Genomic DNA, 16,851 nt, shown 5'->3' with positions numbered 1-16,851 from the left:
CAATAGATAATGTTACTTCATTAATATAAGAATACATTTGTAGCTGCTGAGGTACACTGACTGAAGGATTTGATTTGAAACTGGAAGGCAGCCATTTTGTGAACCCTGGCAAATCGGATTTTGTTGATCGATCACTGGAGAACAAATTTTCAATAAAGGTAATGGAAAAGGTGTGTGTGTGTGTGTGTGTGTGTGTGTGTGTTTTATACTAGTGTACGGGAGCAGGGTGTCTTCTGAGTTGAACAAAGTTGATTTCAGCCTTGGGGACCCCCATACTTCCCGAGATAAAGACCCTGTTATGGGGTGCCACTATCTATCTGCTCTGTTTAGATCCCACGGTCATGTGACCTACAGGATTTTAACATGGGGATAACGGGACCCTCTAACTCAAAAATTAGGGAGTCCCCCGAACCTGTAATCAACCGTGGTTCAGCTCCGGAGACCCCCTGCTACATTACTGTAATGTTAAAATTAAATAAAACCCCTGTGATCGCCTGTTAAAGGCGCAGGTGGTGTACTGATTCAGCCTGTCTCTTACTGCGCGTCTATTACAGACCAGTAGACCCCCGGTAGGATTCACACAGCAAGGGACCCCGCTGTGTTAATCCGATGGGCCTTTAAGTCTGCAGCGGACATTCTCGGACCACCACGCGGTATAGTGCGCGATTCAACCCGGTAAATGGTCGGATACCGGCCGCTGCCATCTGTATGTATTTTTTTAAGATGGTTCGATTTGCTTCTTTATGAAAGGAAGCCACGGATCAGATGGAAACAGGAGTTTTATCACAGGTAGAAAATGAGGTAGACTAGGTATGGGACAAGTGGTTTTCATCTGCCAATGAATTCTATGTTTCTGAGCAAACCAATGTTTTTGGGGGAAAAAACAGATCTTCATATACTCCCCTTTTTATTTATTTCTTTTTAAACGATTTTCTGATGGACTGACTGCTTTATTGTCTGCATAGCATTGCATTCTTTGCAGGGTGCACAGGATAAAAAGACTTATTTTGCTGAATCCACTGGAGAAATATTTCACAGAAGCTTATTACTGCCCACATCCATCTGTGCTTCTCTTTTAGTCTCTCTACATGCAGATCTCTTTCAGTACATAATGCATTCGTTGGTTTCCTAAGAGTCCCTCTTTGTGTTTCTCGGTGTTTATTGCAATACAAGAGGAAAGGTATTTTTTTTTTCACCCTCGGCATATGCTGAATGTCTGTTTCTATTCAGCTTAAAATGATGACTGCAGGTTTTCACAACTCTTTATGTAGCCCCTTGGAAGTACAGTACGGACTTGGTGCAGTCACATCTCCTATAAACACCAGGTGTAGTGTAAGTTGGTTGTACCAAGCTGAAATAAGGCCAAATAGAAAAAACTAAACGTTTTAACCATCAACAACCTGGTGGTTTGCTATTTAAAGCGAATTTACAAAAAAAAAAAATCTTATGTGGATGAGGAAGTCCCCGACTGAATTACAGCATTCAAAGCTCCAGGGACCCCCTGTTGCTGAGATATTTAATGTATTACTTTTGCCAGTATTTGCAATGAACAACAGACATGGCTACAGGGCACCTAATCGGAAGCTACAATGTCGTCACAGATTTCTATTGACTTTCAGTGAGGCTGACTCCAGTGGTCATATTGTTTCTCTCTGACACAAATGTCAAAATTAATTATCTCTGGAACCAATGATGTGTGTGTGTGTTCTAATATATACACACACACACAGAGTGGTTGACAAATCACCAAAAAAATCTACTCGCCACCTAGTACCAAACGTGTGCTGCTTGGGCCAATATTTACTCGCCCGGGGGTTAAATCCACTCGCCCGGGGCGAGCAAATGTATAGGTTTGTCGAACACTATATATATAGTCAGCCTCACTGAAAGTCAATAGAAATCTGTGACGACATTGTAGCTTCCGATTAGGTGCCCTGTAGCCATGTCTGTTGTTCATTGCAAATACTGGCAAAAGTAATACATTAAATAATAATAATAAAATAAAGAGAGATATATATATATATAGTGTTCGACAAACCTATACATTTGCTCGCCCCGGGGCGAGTGGATTTAACCCCCCGGGCGAGTAAATATTGGCCCAAGCAGCACACGGTTTGGTACTAGGTGGCGAGTAGATTTTTTTTTTTTTTTTGTTCGGCGAGTAGATTTTTTGGTGATTTGTCACTGTATGTGTAGATATATATAGATCTCTCTCTCTCTCTCTCTCTCTCTCTCTCTCTCTCTCTTTCTCTCCCTCTCTCTCTCTCTCTCTCTCTCTCTCTCTTCTCTCTCTTCTCTCTCTCTCTCTCTCTCTCTCTCTCTCTCTCTCTCTCTCTCTCTCTCTCTCTCTAGAGAGAGAGAGAGAGAGAGAGAGAGAGAGAGAGAGAGAGAGAGAGAGAGAGAGAGAGAGAGAGAGAGAGAGAGAGAGAGAGAGAGAGAGAGAGAGAGAGAGAGAGAGAGAGAGAGAGAGAGAGAGAGAGAGAGAGAGAGAGAGAGAGAGAGAGAGAATCTCAAATGGAAATATTACTGTGTGCTCATTTGCATGTCTTAGACAGGTCTGCAACCCTGCCTTTCACCATTATCACCCAGCATACAGTGCTTCCACTGCAGCAAGGGATTCTGGGAAATGACAGGCAAATGAGCACACAGTGCCACCTTTTGCAGCAAAACCATATTACATGGTCCCCTATAAGCGCAAGCTTACTGCATTGCACAGCTTTTGAGCACAGCCTGGGTTAAGATGCATACATAGCCAGTAAACCTACCCACAGACAGCTGTTTCTATCTGTCTCTCATTTGCATGTCTTAGACAGCTGTCTCTATCTGTCCTCTATCTGTCTCTATCTGTCTCTATCTGTCTCTATCTGTCTCTATCTGTCTCTATCTGTCTCTATCTGTCTCTATCTGTCTCTATCTGTCTCTATCTGTCTCTATCTGTCTACATTTATTCAAACACATCATGAGTGCTGAGGACATTTTTCTAGTTGTGTATTGTTTTGACCTGGAGAGGTAAGCACCTATTCTAACAGGAAAGTTCATATTTTTCTTCTATTTATATCCAGGAGTGCTCTCACCAAATTTAGTATGTATGGATTACTGCTTTAAAGTCTAAGTTACTTCCCACATATCCAGGGTTTTGTTTTTTATGCACACCCAAAATAAACCTTATTCTTTAACTATGAATTTAAAAACGTTTGAGTAGTAATTTTCACTCTGCTGCTGGAGTACTGTACTTGGGATCTGGCCACAGCGATCGTAAAAACTTTTGCACAAATTTGTTAAACTGGCTAGTTTTGGACTTTTGCTGTAAAGAACAACAAATATATATTTGGAAATATTCACACGGAGTATCTTTCTCTAAAAGAGAGAGAGAGCGCAAACCTAATGAACTTGTGGTGAAACGTACTGAAGTAAGTATTCTATATGCATATAGTATTATTTTTGCAAATACTAGTTGACACATCCCACCATGATTTGAATAAGATAACTAGTTTCTATGGTATATAAGGAGATAGACATTAATTTTATATGGAGTCTCTGCCCCTTCCCCCCCACCCCCCACCCACACCACAATAGCAAAACATTAATTAAAAAAATCCTAAAACATTTTGCAAACTGAACTAGACATCTACATCTCTAGCCTTGTACTGCTGAGATCTTGCAGGCTGGTGAAGTTTCATCAATTCTTGAGATTTGTGAGCATACAGTACCTTCTACATGAGGTGTGATTCTGTGTTCTGAGGCTTATTTCTGTGCCTAAGGCTAAGTCCCCGCTAGCGCTGATCGGGCGGTGCTTGGGGCGGGGAATTACATACATATATCTATATAAGTCCCCGCTCGTGCGCGCTCAGCTGCGATCGGCGCTTAGGTAAACAAAACACTATACTTACTCGCGCGCTCAACTACCCGCAATGCCCCCCTCCCTCGCGCGCGCGTACAAGCAGAATACCCGGCGCTCATGCTTGGTGCGCTCTCCAAGCATGAGCGCGCTCAGTGCCAGCGTGGATTTAGCCTTAGGCTGAGATTATACTGTGTGCTTGAGGGCACACGCGCATGGCATGCCCGACACTCAAGCGATCTCTGCACATACTGATTCAGGTGATGGGGGGGGTCGTGGCTATGCTGTCACGGCGCTGGTTCGCCGTGATTGGCTGAACTGCTCACGTGACGCAGCCGTCTCTTGAAAGACAATTTTTTTTGTCTCTTCAAAAAGCTATCGCTCTATCGTGCGCTCGAACTATGGGCGGCCTCTAAGGATCCTGCAATCTGTATTTGGTGCATGCGCGTGCCAGCGCCCTCGCAGTAAGTATGATCTCAGCATAAGATATCATGTATTCTATCTCTTGCAGGCACCACCAACTCTGTTTGTTTCATATTTAATCAGCACCGATTGATGGTTTAAAAAATGTCACAATATTTGTGTATTTTTTGTCTCTAAATAGTGCTGCCTGCCTTTCTCGTCTGTTGCATGTCAAAAGTTTGTTTTGCTTGATATGAACTTATATGTGTATATGAACTTGCATATTGGTCTATCTGTCCAATCAGAGGGAGACCCTTATTGTAACTCTCAGGAAACTATTTTTTCTTAAGAAATCAATCCAATGTAGCAGACTATCTTGCACCCGTTAATGCTGGTGTGTTATTTAACAGTATTGCTATTGAAAATCGTGGTTAAGGAAAACCATGTTTTTTAACGTGTTCTTTTCTGCATTCACGTCTGCTACATCTGAAGAGAAGCCAATTATTGCACCACAACAAAAGAAGTGATTAGCTCTGATCAACATGCCAAGTGGGCCAGCATTTTATTTACAACATTGACAAGCCTAGTATTAAGTGTTAAACTAATCCCCTATTTTCAGTAATGAAAATTGTGGACCTGTTTCACATTCTGTTTTAACCTTTTCTGTGCCTCGGGCCTGGAAGGCAACCTGACATGTCACTGCATTGCAGCCCCCTCTGATGCTGAAAACATTACTAGTAGATGTTCTGCCTGTTGGCTCACGGCGCCCTGTCTCATTTCAGCTTTGGATAGAACACAGTCGAAGAAAGATGCAGGTTTTAGAAATAATTGGAGTTTTGATCATTCAGAAGAAAGTGAAGGAGATGCTGAAAAAGAGTAAGTACCCTGCAACACTTGTACTGTGATACTTTCCCTCTAACTAACCATCAGAAATACTTTCATGATTGGGAGATGGAACATGGCAAGCTTTTTCAGTAAGAAAATATTGCTGGTCGTAGCCACTTCTGTGTGGTGATACGACGCCAGTGCTCACATTTGAAACATAATTTGCAAGAATAGAAATATGTTGCCTAGATTTCCATTCTTCCATTTATTCTGGCTAATTTGATGCTTAATATATGTGGTGGTGTATTGGTTGTGACTCTGTCTTGTGGGACTGCAGGCAGTACATTTAATGGGACCATCATCACCATCTGCTGCTGGTTTTTTTTTTTGTTTGTTTGTTTTTAATAGTAAAAAGGAAGCTTAAAAGTACGATATAAGTTGTCAAAGGGCACTGTAATCATATCAATCAAGAACAGGGGGAAAGGGAGCACACTGAATCATAGGGCAAAGATTTGCTCTTGATTACTATAGTCGGTGATCGGTGAAACCAACCTAAGGGTGTTCCTACCAAAATCTTCATCTTTTGTTCTTTGAAGTACATTATTTTTTTTCTATGTAATGGGCACGGTCATGGAGAAATGAGGGATACACAGTACTGACTTTACCCTTGACCACAGTTCGCCGGGAAAGCAGCACAGAGGCAAACTAAGTTCGCTTGGTAAGCCGGCGATTGCAGACCATAAAGCAGCTATGGCCAGCCACAGCAAAGTAATTGTGTGTTCTGCGCATCTGGGAAAGTTAGTTAGGCTCCGGTACTGCGTCCTGTTCCAAAGGCAACATCTGTGGACAGCACTCAACATGGAATGAGGTGGTTCATAAATTTGGCAGATGCTTTTTAGTAGACTTCCAGTCCTCCATACATCCAGGGGAAAAGACTGAGAGTAAACTTAATGGTCACAATTGAAGTGCTGTAAAATTAAAGTGGCTCTCCATTTTTGCAATTATTAAAAAAAAATTTTTTTTTTAACCTAATTTGATCAAGGGAATCATGAACTGAACTGCGCAACTTTTAGCGCAAGCCACCCCCCATTTCCCGAGATACATGCAGTTTTAGTTACCAATACACTTTATGGAAATTCAGAGATGGTTGCTGGTGCCATCCAGTAGGAAGCCACAATATCAACCCCCCGCTCCCCAGTTAATCACATTATGGCTTCCTGATGGCCCCGCAAAGCCAGTTTGACAGCCAATTTTATTTTCCTGTACCAGTACAGAATTGCCAGTAACTGGAGGGGAAAGTATCTTTGGAACCGGGTTGTCCCCTGAGCTAAAAATAGCAAAGTTCAGCTGTGTGGACCCGCTGGTTTGAAGATCTATTTTTTGAAAACACAAGAGGTGATTGTGGCTTTAACCCTTTGCGTGCCGTGGGGCCAGAGTGTCGCAGCCCCTCTTGCACTAGCGATCATGTGACTGTGCTCTGAAGCTGTCACGTGATTCTATAGGGATTACTGAACGAAAGGAGTCATCTGCCTTCCGTCCATTGCAGTTTGCATCCTGCTCTCCTGGACGTGATCTCCCCTGAAAAGAATGAGGTATTTTTCCTCTACGTCAATTACTGAGCCACGGATTGAGCCACTTGTGCTGAAGCAGGGATATCCTTAAAATATGACATGGTGGTTGCCCTTGAGGACTGTAGTTGGCCATCCCTGCAGTAGCGTTAAGGAAGTTTTTAGAACAGTTTGTGCTGTCAAACCTAGAGGGAATGAAGTGTCAATCCATAATTTCATAGAAGCTTTAGGCAGCGATCTATAGTGAGCGCGATGTGCTTCGCGAACAAAATGCAGGACCTCCTATGAAGCCACCCATAGTGCACGTGAGCGATGCAGAGCGATTGTGTGGCAGATTTTTTGAAACCACAAATAATTTTCTTTGCGCGTGACGGGCGCATCACGTGAGCGGTTCAGCCAATGAGGGCAAACCAGCCTCGTGACGTCACAGCCACACCTCCACAACGCCTCCCCGTTGTGAGCCATCAGAATGCACAGGTCGCTCAGGCGACAGGTGCGCGACGCCAGGTGCTCCGTCGCGCATACGCCTACTTAAACGCAGCCTCAGTCGTCGGAACAAAATCAGAATGGAGTATTTAGTGGGGTTTGCCTATTGTTTTGCTGCGGATAGGGGAGTGTGAATTTGGCAATAATATTTTATAAATTGGCAGGTAATACTGCATTCTTAAAGGATAGTTGCTATTGCAACTAAATGTAGGTGGCAACCTTGACATCCTGTGTGTTTAATGTACATGTATTTTTAGTTCTTAATGTTCTTGGCAACTTGTTTTTTTTTTCCTCTGCTTACCTTATGGTCTGTGTTGGCCTGCTGTCTTATGTGATTGATGGTGGTTAAAGTAAGAGAAAAGACTAAAATCTGTTTTAAAACTGTTTTTAAAATAAACTGCCCAAGCTACGAGTTGTATGGTTTAAAAGATTATGCTTAATGTTTTAGTTCATTTTTTTTCCCCCATAAACAAGTAACACTATATATTACTGCATAAGTGAAGAGATCTGAAAGTTAAACATATGTTTTGTATTAAAGGGGTGAATTCAGCCAAAAATACTCACACATTTTTTATTGGTGCGTTTTTATCTATGCCAGAAATGTCGCGCATGCCCAAATTATCTCTAGCCGGAAAGCGAGCAGAGGAACTATAAGTTGGCAATAAACTTGATGATAAAGTCTACTTCCGATGTTGCCATTAATATAGTTTTCTAGCGGGCACAGTAGAGAGCCCATAAAACAACATAAATTCAGAGGGCAAAGGCACAACCAGAGTATTATTTCACTGCAACCTCCAAAGGTTGGGTTTAAACTGTTGTAATTATTAAAGGCGGCTCCAGTTACTTGTTCACTCTTGTAAGTGGCTGCAGATGTACCTGTACGTTACCAAAATAGCTGTGACATGTTGGTCAGAGCTAGCAGGGTGGGAAACCGTAGGCCTGTGTGACCTACTACAGTGGACCTTCTCACTCATCTAATAGTAGTGGAGCAAAACTGTCCTTCATGGTGTTCACCACAATCTGGAAGCTTCATGCGTTCTTCCACAACTGCGTTTGGTAGTGGGCGTCTTGACACTGCAGTTAAGTTTACGTACTACAAACCAACTACTCGGATGTATATTTAAAACGTGCTTGGTGGCCACTTTTAGTCGAGCATTTACATTTTCAGCCACTCCATTTCTTGTGTTCTGTAACTAGAACATGTTTTTGTTTTCATCCGTAGTGAAGCAAACTTGCTCAGTTTAGGGGAAAATGATGGAGCCGACTCTCAAATTGAAGAACAAAAGGTAAGTAGCAGAAGCTGCTAATGTGTAAATCAACTAATTAATATTGTCAAGTAGAGTTCATATCAGTGAGACGATTGAATTTGCATTTGGTACCACTTTATAGGCAGCGGTTTATTTAATATTTTTGTTATACGCTTGTGAATGTTATTGACTTCAGCATGCATTTTTTTTTTACCTAATTTTCTAATGTGTACTGTACAGATATTTGGAATTCAGTGATTGCTATAAACTAGGGGTAGGCAGCTCCAGTCCTCAACGGCCCCAAACGGGTCAGGTTTTAAGCATAACCCTACTTCAGCACAGGTGGCTCAATCAGTGGCTGCTATAAACTATTTTTCCTTTCTGATTTAAGAGTGGTTTTTTCTCCCAGTGCAGCCGTAAGGTTGAAGTAGATTAGGCATATTGTACACTAAAATAATTTTTATATTTGTCCGTTTAAGGACAGGCATGTTTAAAAAAATAAATAAAAATCCCACTTTAAATTATTATTTTTTTTTTTTTTAAACCCTTTATTTTAGGAAGTGCCTTGTGACCCTGTAATGTCATCAAATTGAAAACAAAGGCAATAAATAATTCTGTTAAAGTAAAAAAAATAGCTTATCCCTTTGCTTGGTTATGTTTACTCTATCTGATGACACCATTTAAAATGCTTTGAAAACATGAGGAAGACATTGTGTTCTTAAATTGGTCAGAAATTACGTTTTTGGTGGGTACACTTCGTACAGCAGAAACAGTAACTATTTGTGTTGCTAAACATTTTCTTTTGATATCAGTGTCTGAACGCGTGGCGTTTTGGGGGAAAAGGTTTGCACGTAGTTCTGAAGCTGTCTGAACTGTAACGGATGGGAATGGAAATCAAAATACCGGGAATATGTTTAACATTTAGAGTCCCATTACTGTAACCTGTCAATTTCCCAGCTTTGGCAAAACAGGATTTCAAAGTTGTTGTACTGTTAATGAAAGCAGCAGCGTGAAGCAATATTGCACGTGAATACATACTTCAAGCTATACAACTTCTTGTTTCTGTGCAGAGTTTATAGTTGCTCATTTGTAATTAAACACAGAATACTGGATTGTGGGGTTAGAATTCTCCTGATAAGTGGGCTGCTATGAGCAAATACCACTGTGCAAAACACCACCACCATTTGAAGTGTTTTCGTTTCAGGAGTGTCCGTTTCTTCTCTCCTACCAGCACGAGTCTGTGTTTTTGCTTTTTGTTTATCTGTTGGCCCCTTTTCAGTTAGCCGTTTGGAATACCTGTATAATAAACATATATACATTTTCTTTTTTCTTCTCTTTGTACAGTCTAAACCGCTTAGAACTGGAACAGTCCGAGCTCTTGGAGACTCCTTCAAAACATATGAGAGAAGGGGCAAAGCCTTGCAATTTAAACGCTTAAGAGGGAACGCAATTGGTCTCAACATGTTAGGAGCCAGTAAGAAACTCGGGTACAGTATACATTGCTCTATAAATATGTTCTGACTGAAGCTGTTCTGAAATGGGGTTTATTTGGGTTGCATGTATTACTGTATTTTAATTTTTCTTTTAATTCACTGTACCAATTAATAGCCAAGTGGTCCAATGGATTTAAGCATATGAGATACTGTACTTGGCTTTTTATGTTCGACTAATGATGGCATACCACTTAATTGGCAAACAGGTTTAGAGGACAACGGGGTTTATTCATTAAATAACTCCCATTGAGGTATTCGTGTGGAGGTGACCCTATTGCTGTTCAATGAATAACCCCCAATGTCTTATTACCAGAAGATTTTAAAAACCCTCTTAGAATTTGAATGGTAAACAAATGTTTTAAAGTTAAAAAAAATATATATATATATTTACCCTTCGTCTACCCCCTCTTTTTTTTTTAAATGGTGAATATTTGATGAAGAGATGCCCCACATCCATGCTGCTGTGCAAATGCTGACTTCTCTATTCCAGATTGACACCTGCCCATACACTTTAGTAAGCTCTGTTTGTTTAGGGCTCTTGTTGTAGAATACAAAAAATCTGAAAAGCTCTAATTGGCTAAAAAAAATTAAAAAAAGCTCCAGATGGCATGGCTGCCATTTAATTTGCATTCTGTCATTTTGTTCAGGTTAGCTAGGGTTTGCACACACAGATTTTCACGTCTACTTTTCATTTCAAGTTGATTGTGACACAAGCAAACAAGTAAGGGAATTACAGCATTTAATTTCCAGAGCAAATATGGCCCGTGCTTAAAAATGTAAGAGAACCAGCCTAACAAATTCAGTTCTTCATCTTGAGCCTGTAACAGTAGTCCTGGGTTTCTTTGTGTTGGAGTCTTTTTTTTTTTTTGGAGAGCCTCAATCTTCATTCATTGGAATGGAGACTACATTCTTCTCCAGCACAGGGAAGACCACTTCATAGTATTTTTAATAATAACATGGCAATATATAAAGGTACATTGTTCTATTTTCTCCCACAAGCAGAACAGCTTTCTGTTTGGGGAGGACCAAAGGGTGGGGTTAGGGGGAGAAGTTACATGATGCACATATTTTAATGAACTGCATCAAGAAGCCTGCCACCGCCTTCAACAAAGCTATTTGTTTGGCAGTTCTTCACTCCAGCGCTGATCACTTGTCCGGGACTTTCTGCTGAGTATACTCTCCCATTTGATCAATGAGCTAAATGACGGTGGATACTTTATGTAATCAGATATTTAGTATCTATCCCATGACCTATCAACCTGTCCTCAGAGGTAATTTCTGTTTAGTTCCAGGCAGTATTTGATCCACCATTTGTCACAATAGATATCTGTTTTTGACAGCCGGCCTGGATGATATTCATTTGTGTATCATTCCTTAGAATTGTATTTGCTCTGTATTGTACTTGTGATGGGCACATTGTATTGTTTGTCTTTATTTATATAGCGCCAAAAGTGTACTCATTGCTTCACAAAGACTACAGTACAGGGAATTATAATAATACAATAAGTGCAGCAAAATCAGACAATGGGAAAGGAAATCCCTGCCCGAAGAGTTTACAATCTAAAAGGTTTGATGGGGAACTTACAGAGACAGTAGGTGAGGGAATAAGTGCTGTAGATGGCAGTGCTTGGTCACAATGGGTGGTAGTAGTGACAGTGTGAGACAGTAACCATGAGTGCAGACTATTGGGATGCTTGATTTGTGGAGCAAGTCTTAAGGTTAGTCAAATAACTTAAGGGCTAACACACCTTACAGGGGAAGAGATGGCAGGGAGGCATGGGTGAAATCAGGTGTGTTTGTCTGGCTTAGGGGAGATCCCCAGCAGCAGGAAGGAGTAGATAGAGGGTGTGTATAGAGGATTTGTGTGGGTGTTTTTTATTGAGATGTAAAGACACACACACATTTTAGGGAATTTATTTTCGTAATCTGTAGGAGTCCTTCATGATAGGAGGGGCTATTTGTCTTGTTTTAAAGGAGCCATCCAAGCAATATCCTGCGTGATTTTATTTATTTTTGGTAATGAATTCTGTAGTATTAGATACTGTAACAGGGGATTTGTCCCTGTTCAAAAAGGTGCCTCTAATACAGCAGTGTGGTGGTTAACTGCTGGTAGTCAACTAACCAACACCACCTGGCTGATTAGAGGTTGGTTAGAAAAGCCTGCCTTTGAGACAGGAAGAGAGATTCCTTAGTCCACAACTGGGCTGACCAAGGAAACAGACAGAGCAAAGGTTCCTAAGTCTCACAGATGAGACTGACAGAGGGATCACAGATGTCTGGAGCTCACAAGACTTCTACACCCGAATGCTGAGAGAGCCTGAGGAAAAGGCAGCAACCCAGGAAAGAGAGAAGCCTTCCACCTACAACTACGAGACAGATGAGACTTTTCTTATAAGACTGATTATCTATGTCTGTCTATATATATATATATATATCTATATCTCTATGATTTGGGCTGGTGAATCGCTGGACTACAAGTGTAAATATACTCCAACGTGGAGCAGATTTTGTTTGTGGATTTTCACATGTTTGCTGTGTTTAAAGCATCAGGCGCAATAAAGCCTTATTTAATATTTCACCTTAAAACCAGTCTCCATTGCGTACCTCTGCACACATCTCTTACATATGGTGTCAGAAGTTGGGATGAGAGGTGGCCCTTGAAGTTCAAAGGGGCTCCGGAGACTGCCTGTGAATTTTTTTGTGCTTTTGCCTGCATAATTCCTGCAAACAGCCTGAGCAACAAAGCAAAGAATCACATGCAGCAGAGACCAGAGTTAAAGGGATACACATCCAGGCAGGAAATCTACACTGCACTGAAGAAAGCCACAAAACCACAGATGGACTCTTTTCCCCAATCCCAAGAGGAGAGAGAGAGAGAGACTGCTGAAGCAGGTAAACCTTACTTGCCTATCACAATAAATGTGTAATATGGTTGTTGAAAAAGGGGCTTTGCCTTCCAGCCGTAGTCAGGGTTCAAGAAGTGAGTTAGTGCTCCAGAGGAACTAGGCTTTGTTGTTTTCTTTAAAAAAAAAAAAAAATTGCGCTGAAGCAGTGAATACAGACGGTGACCCACAAGCGGTACAGATTCTGAAAGTAAAGGCTGCCACATCACATAGGACTACCAGCTGTGAATGGAGTATATGCAGAAAGTGTGAAAATTGATGCAAGACTGTGCTGAAGCAGGGAAACTTTTACAGACGGTGACCGACGCAAGGGACTGATTCTGGGAATTTAAAATGGCCACCCAGCTGAAGTCAAATACAAACTCTGCAAAAATGGGAAAGAAAATGTGTTCCTGGTGTAAAGAACCCCACCACACGGATCAGTGTCCCTTCAGGCCTTATTCAGACGATGACAGTGAATGCATGCACAGTATTGCTAATATGGTAAAACATACCAAAGTAAAGAAAAAGTCTACAGAGACGCCTGTGAGAGCTATGAACTCTACAAGCAAAGTCTGCCCACCTGTAGGACTACCAAAATTTGGGGTTCTAGCAAATACAGTGGCAACAGCTGTAATAGCGCCACCAGAGGTCAGGAAGAAAAATACACCTGATAGCCCCAAAATGGAGGACAAGATACAGCGTTCCTGTAATGAACCCTACCCCACGGAAGAGTGGCCCTTCCAGTCCGATAAGGAGGAAGACATCTCTTATGGCGAACCCGAACCGAGTCACACCCACAAAACACCCCAAGAATGGTGGGGATGCCTGAACTCGGTACGAACCGAAAGACCGCTCTCTATGATGACGAATGCGATCGGCAAGAGCGGGAGCAGCAGATAACCGAATATATACGCCAGCTAATACAATCGCAAGAAAAGCATGGTGGATCCAGTGAAGCTGCTAAAATTCCAAATAAAGATGGAGACTCCAGTATTCCTGATGGGAAAGAGGCGAAAAAAGAAAAGCGGGTCTTCATTTAACGTGGAAGGAACAGATATGTCTTCAGATCCCGCGGAGGAAAAGGGGGACCAAGATGCCTTGCAGCCTAGAGAAAATGGAGAATTCGTCCTGCGGATAACCTTATATCCAGAGGGCCCAAGGCAGAAGCCGTGTACCCCAAAGAAGTGTCTGTCCGGTGCTAATAGTGAGAAACCCTCAACCAACCATACCAGGGAAGCGGAGCCGGAACCGGTGAGTGTCGATCCCTTGACCAGCCCTCAAGATGCCCTGAAATTTGCCTGGCGTGACTATGATCTGCTCCGTGAACAATTGAAAAAAAAGAAAGATGACTACGCAGAGCTACTGAAAAATAACATGAAGCTACAGAAATATGTGTTCACAATGTACTCTTTGGCCAGGACAGAATTGGACGATCTCAAGTCTGAGCTAGATGCTGCAAACACTACTAATACCACCATAGTGGAAAAGCAGAGCCAATCTGATAAAATGATGGCTAAGCTGAAGCAGAAGTATAAGGAGGCACTGAAGGAGATAACAGTCTTTCAGCAAGAGGTTCACACTCTTCGCGTACAACTGAATGCCGCACAACAGGAGGTCAACAGTGTCCGGATAGAGGTGGACGTATCCCAGAAGGAGGTTCATACACTCCGCACAGCACTGGATGCCGCACACCACGAGATCGACATCTGCCGCACAAAACTGGAAGTCTCCAAAAAGGAACTTCACAGTCTCGCTGAGGAGCTGGACAATTCTAAAGAAACTATTGTCAATCTTAATACAGATCTCAAAGTCTCTCAGAAGGAGCTTCAGACCCTCAACCTAAAGGAGGAAATATCACGCCAGGAGACAGTCAGTCTCCAAGCAGAGGTGCGAAAATGGAAGGCGGACTACAAGGAGGCCCTGAATAGTACAGAGACTGAAAAAAGAGAAAATGTAAGTTTTTAAAAAAAGAAAATTCTGAGTTGACAGACCACGTCAATGGAAAGAATGAAAAGCTGCACGAGCTTGAAAAAATAAAGAAACTGTGGAAGATGAGAAGTTTGAAGCAGAGCACCGACTGCAGAAACAACTGCAAGGTCTGCATACACACCTCCAGAACGCCAAGGAGAAGCAACGAACTCTGCAGGAAGAAAATCTGCGGGCTGCTAATGACATACAAGTGCTGCAGGAACGTCTGATTACCCAGTGTGTCCTCGCAAAGCAGCATGATAAACTGAAGGCTACCCTGACCATCACCAAAGCATCGCTAAAGGCTAAGCTTAGAAGCCAGGTGACTCGGTACAAGAGGGAGCGTAAAAAGGTCCAGAAACTGAGACGAGTACCGGCGGCCCAAGCGAAGAATTTCAGAGTGCTGCACAAAATAATGAATGATAGGTGGAAGCAAGCTCAGAGAAAGCACAGGGAAAAAATAAAGACCCTGAAAGGAGAATGGCAGGATACACTCAAGAAACAGAGTGAGACTCTGCAGACCAGTAACTTACAGATGCCTTCAATACGGAAAAATGTATTGGCTCTGCCCAAGCATCGGTATCCCACAGTAACTAATGCCCGAGAGGGCAAGGATACAGTGAGAGCTGGGGACACCACTCACCTTCAAAACAAGATTACGAAGTTTGAGCCACGTAAGAAAGCACTAGCCAAACCTTCAGCCACCCAACAGGGTAGATGTAGGAGTGCAGAACCAAAGCCAGAAGAATCCTTAGCTGAGGAAGCTGAAAAGATAGGACGTTCTCTGGAAATGGAGCTGGAATCCCAAAGAAGCTGAACTGGCAACTACATTGAAGGGGAAAAGTGCAGGAAGACAACTTCAAGAACTGAGGGCTCAGGGGGCTGTTCTTGGGCGCTCTTGTGATACCATGAAGTGGACATTTGGTGCTAAAAGGGAGTATATGGGAAAGATGGCGAAAGAAAGCAATATGCATATACGCTCTGCGACTGTCACCATACAGTCTGTAGAAAGACTGAACTTGGAAAAGGTTCTCCTTGAGCGACTGAGGACTGCTGATCTCAAGCACCTTCTAGAGGAGACACTACTAAACTGGAGGAAGGGCTCCAATCCCAGCGGGACTGAGGGTTCTCCTCCTCCATCTACTCTCATTCAAGTCACTGAGATATCTCAAATGAGAGTGGAAGGAAGGATGGGCTTTGGCCGTGGCAAGCCCGAGCTTCCCACAAACAGGGGAGGTATGTAACAGGGGATTTGTCCCTGTTCAAAAAGGTGCCTCTAATCCAGCAGTGTGGTGGTTAACTGCTGGTAGTCAATTAACCAACACCACCTGGCTGATTAGAGGTTGGTTAGAAAAGCCTGCCTTTGAGACAGGAAGAGAGATTCCTTAGTCCACAACTGGGCTGACCAAGGAAACAGACAGAGCAAAGGTTCCTGAGTCTTACAGATGAGACTGACAGAGATCACAGATGTCTGGAGCTCACAAGACTTCTACACCCGAATGCTGAGAGAGCATGAGGAAAAGACAGCAACCCAGGAAAGGGAGAAGCCTTCCCCCTACAACTACGAGACATATATAAGACTTTTCTTATAAGACTGATTATCTATGTCTGTCTATATATGTCTCTATGATTTGGGCTGGTGAATCGCTGGACTACAAGTGTAAATATATTCCAACTTGGAGCAGATTTTGTTTGGATTTTTTGGTTTAAAGCAGCAGGCGCAATAAAGCCTTATTTAATATTTCACCTTAAAACCAGTCTCCATTGCGTACCTCTGCACACATCTCTTACAGATACTTACTGCAGTTTTTTTTTTTAATTCAACCCATTGCCATTTTTAATGAGTTGATATACTGAGCATCTCTACTTCCCCAGCAGCGAAAGATCTTTGTAACACTTTCCTGTTTGTGATAATTTGTTGCCAATATTCCCAACAGTTTAACTATTGTTACAGTTTACAGCTCAAAGTTACATTCATAATATAAGAATATATTTTAGCTGCTGAGTTACACTGACTGAAGGATTGATTGAAAAGGCAGCCATTTAGTGAACCTTGGGAAGCAGGATCTTTGCTGATCGATTATGGGAGATCAAATCGATCTGCAGCTTAGGTAATTTGTTTTCAATAAAAGTAATCAT

General features: G+C 42.2%; 1 protein-coding gene across 3 annotated transcripts in view; it reads left to right on the top strand.

Annotated features, from left to right (window-relative positions):
• SENP6 (SUMO specific peptidase 6) overlaps nucleotides 1–16,851 on the top strand; it is a 96,519-nt gene that overhangs the window by 14,124 nt on the left and 65,544 nt on the right. For all 3 annotated transcript variants that reach the window (XM_075597992.1, XM_075597991.1, XM_075597993.1), the window contains exons 2-4: nucleotides 5,023–5,116; nucleotides 8,342–8,405; nucleotides 9,711–9,853. In XM_075597992.1, coding sequence (XP_075454107.1) covers nucleotides 5,023–5,116; nucleotides 8,342–8,405; nucleotides 9,711–9,853 — 301 coding nt within the window. The remainder of the gene's footprint in view (nucleotides 1–5,022; nucleotides 5,117–8,341; nucleotides 8,406–9,710; nucleotides 9,854–16,851) is intronic.

The sequence above is a fragment of the Ascaphus truei genome, chromosome 4, assembly GCF_040206685.1.
Source record: "Ascaphus truei isolate aAscTru1 chromosome 4, aAscTru1.hap1, whole genome shotgun sequence".
Classification (NCBI taxonomy): domain Eukaryota; kingdom Metazoa; phylum Chordata; class Amphibia; order Anura; family Ascaphidae; genus Ascaphus; species Ascaphus truei.
This window is presented reverse-complemented; position numbering and strand designations above follow the sequence as displayed.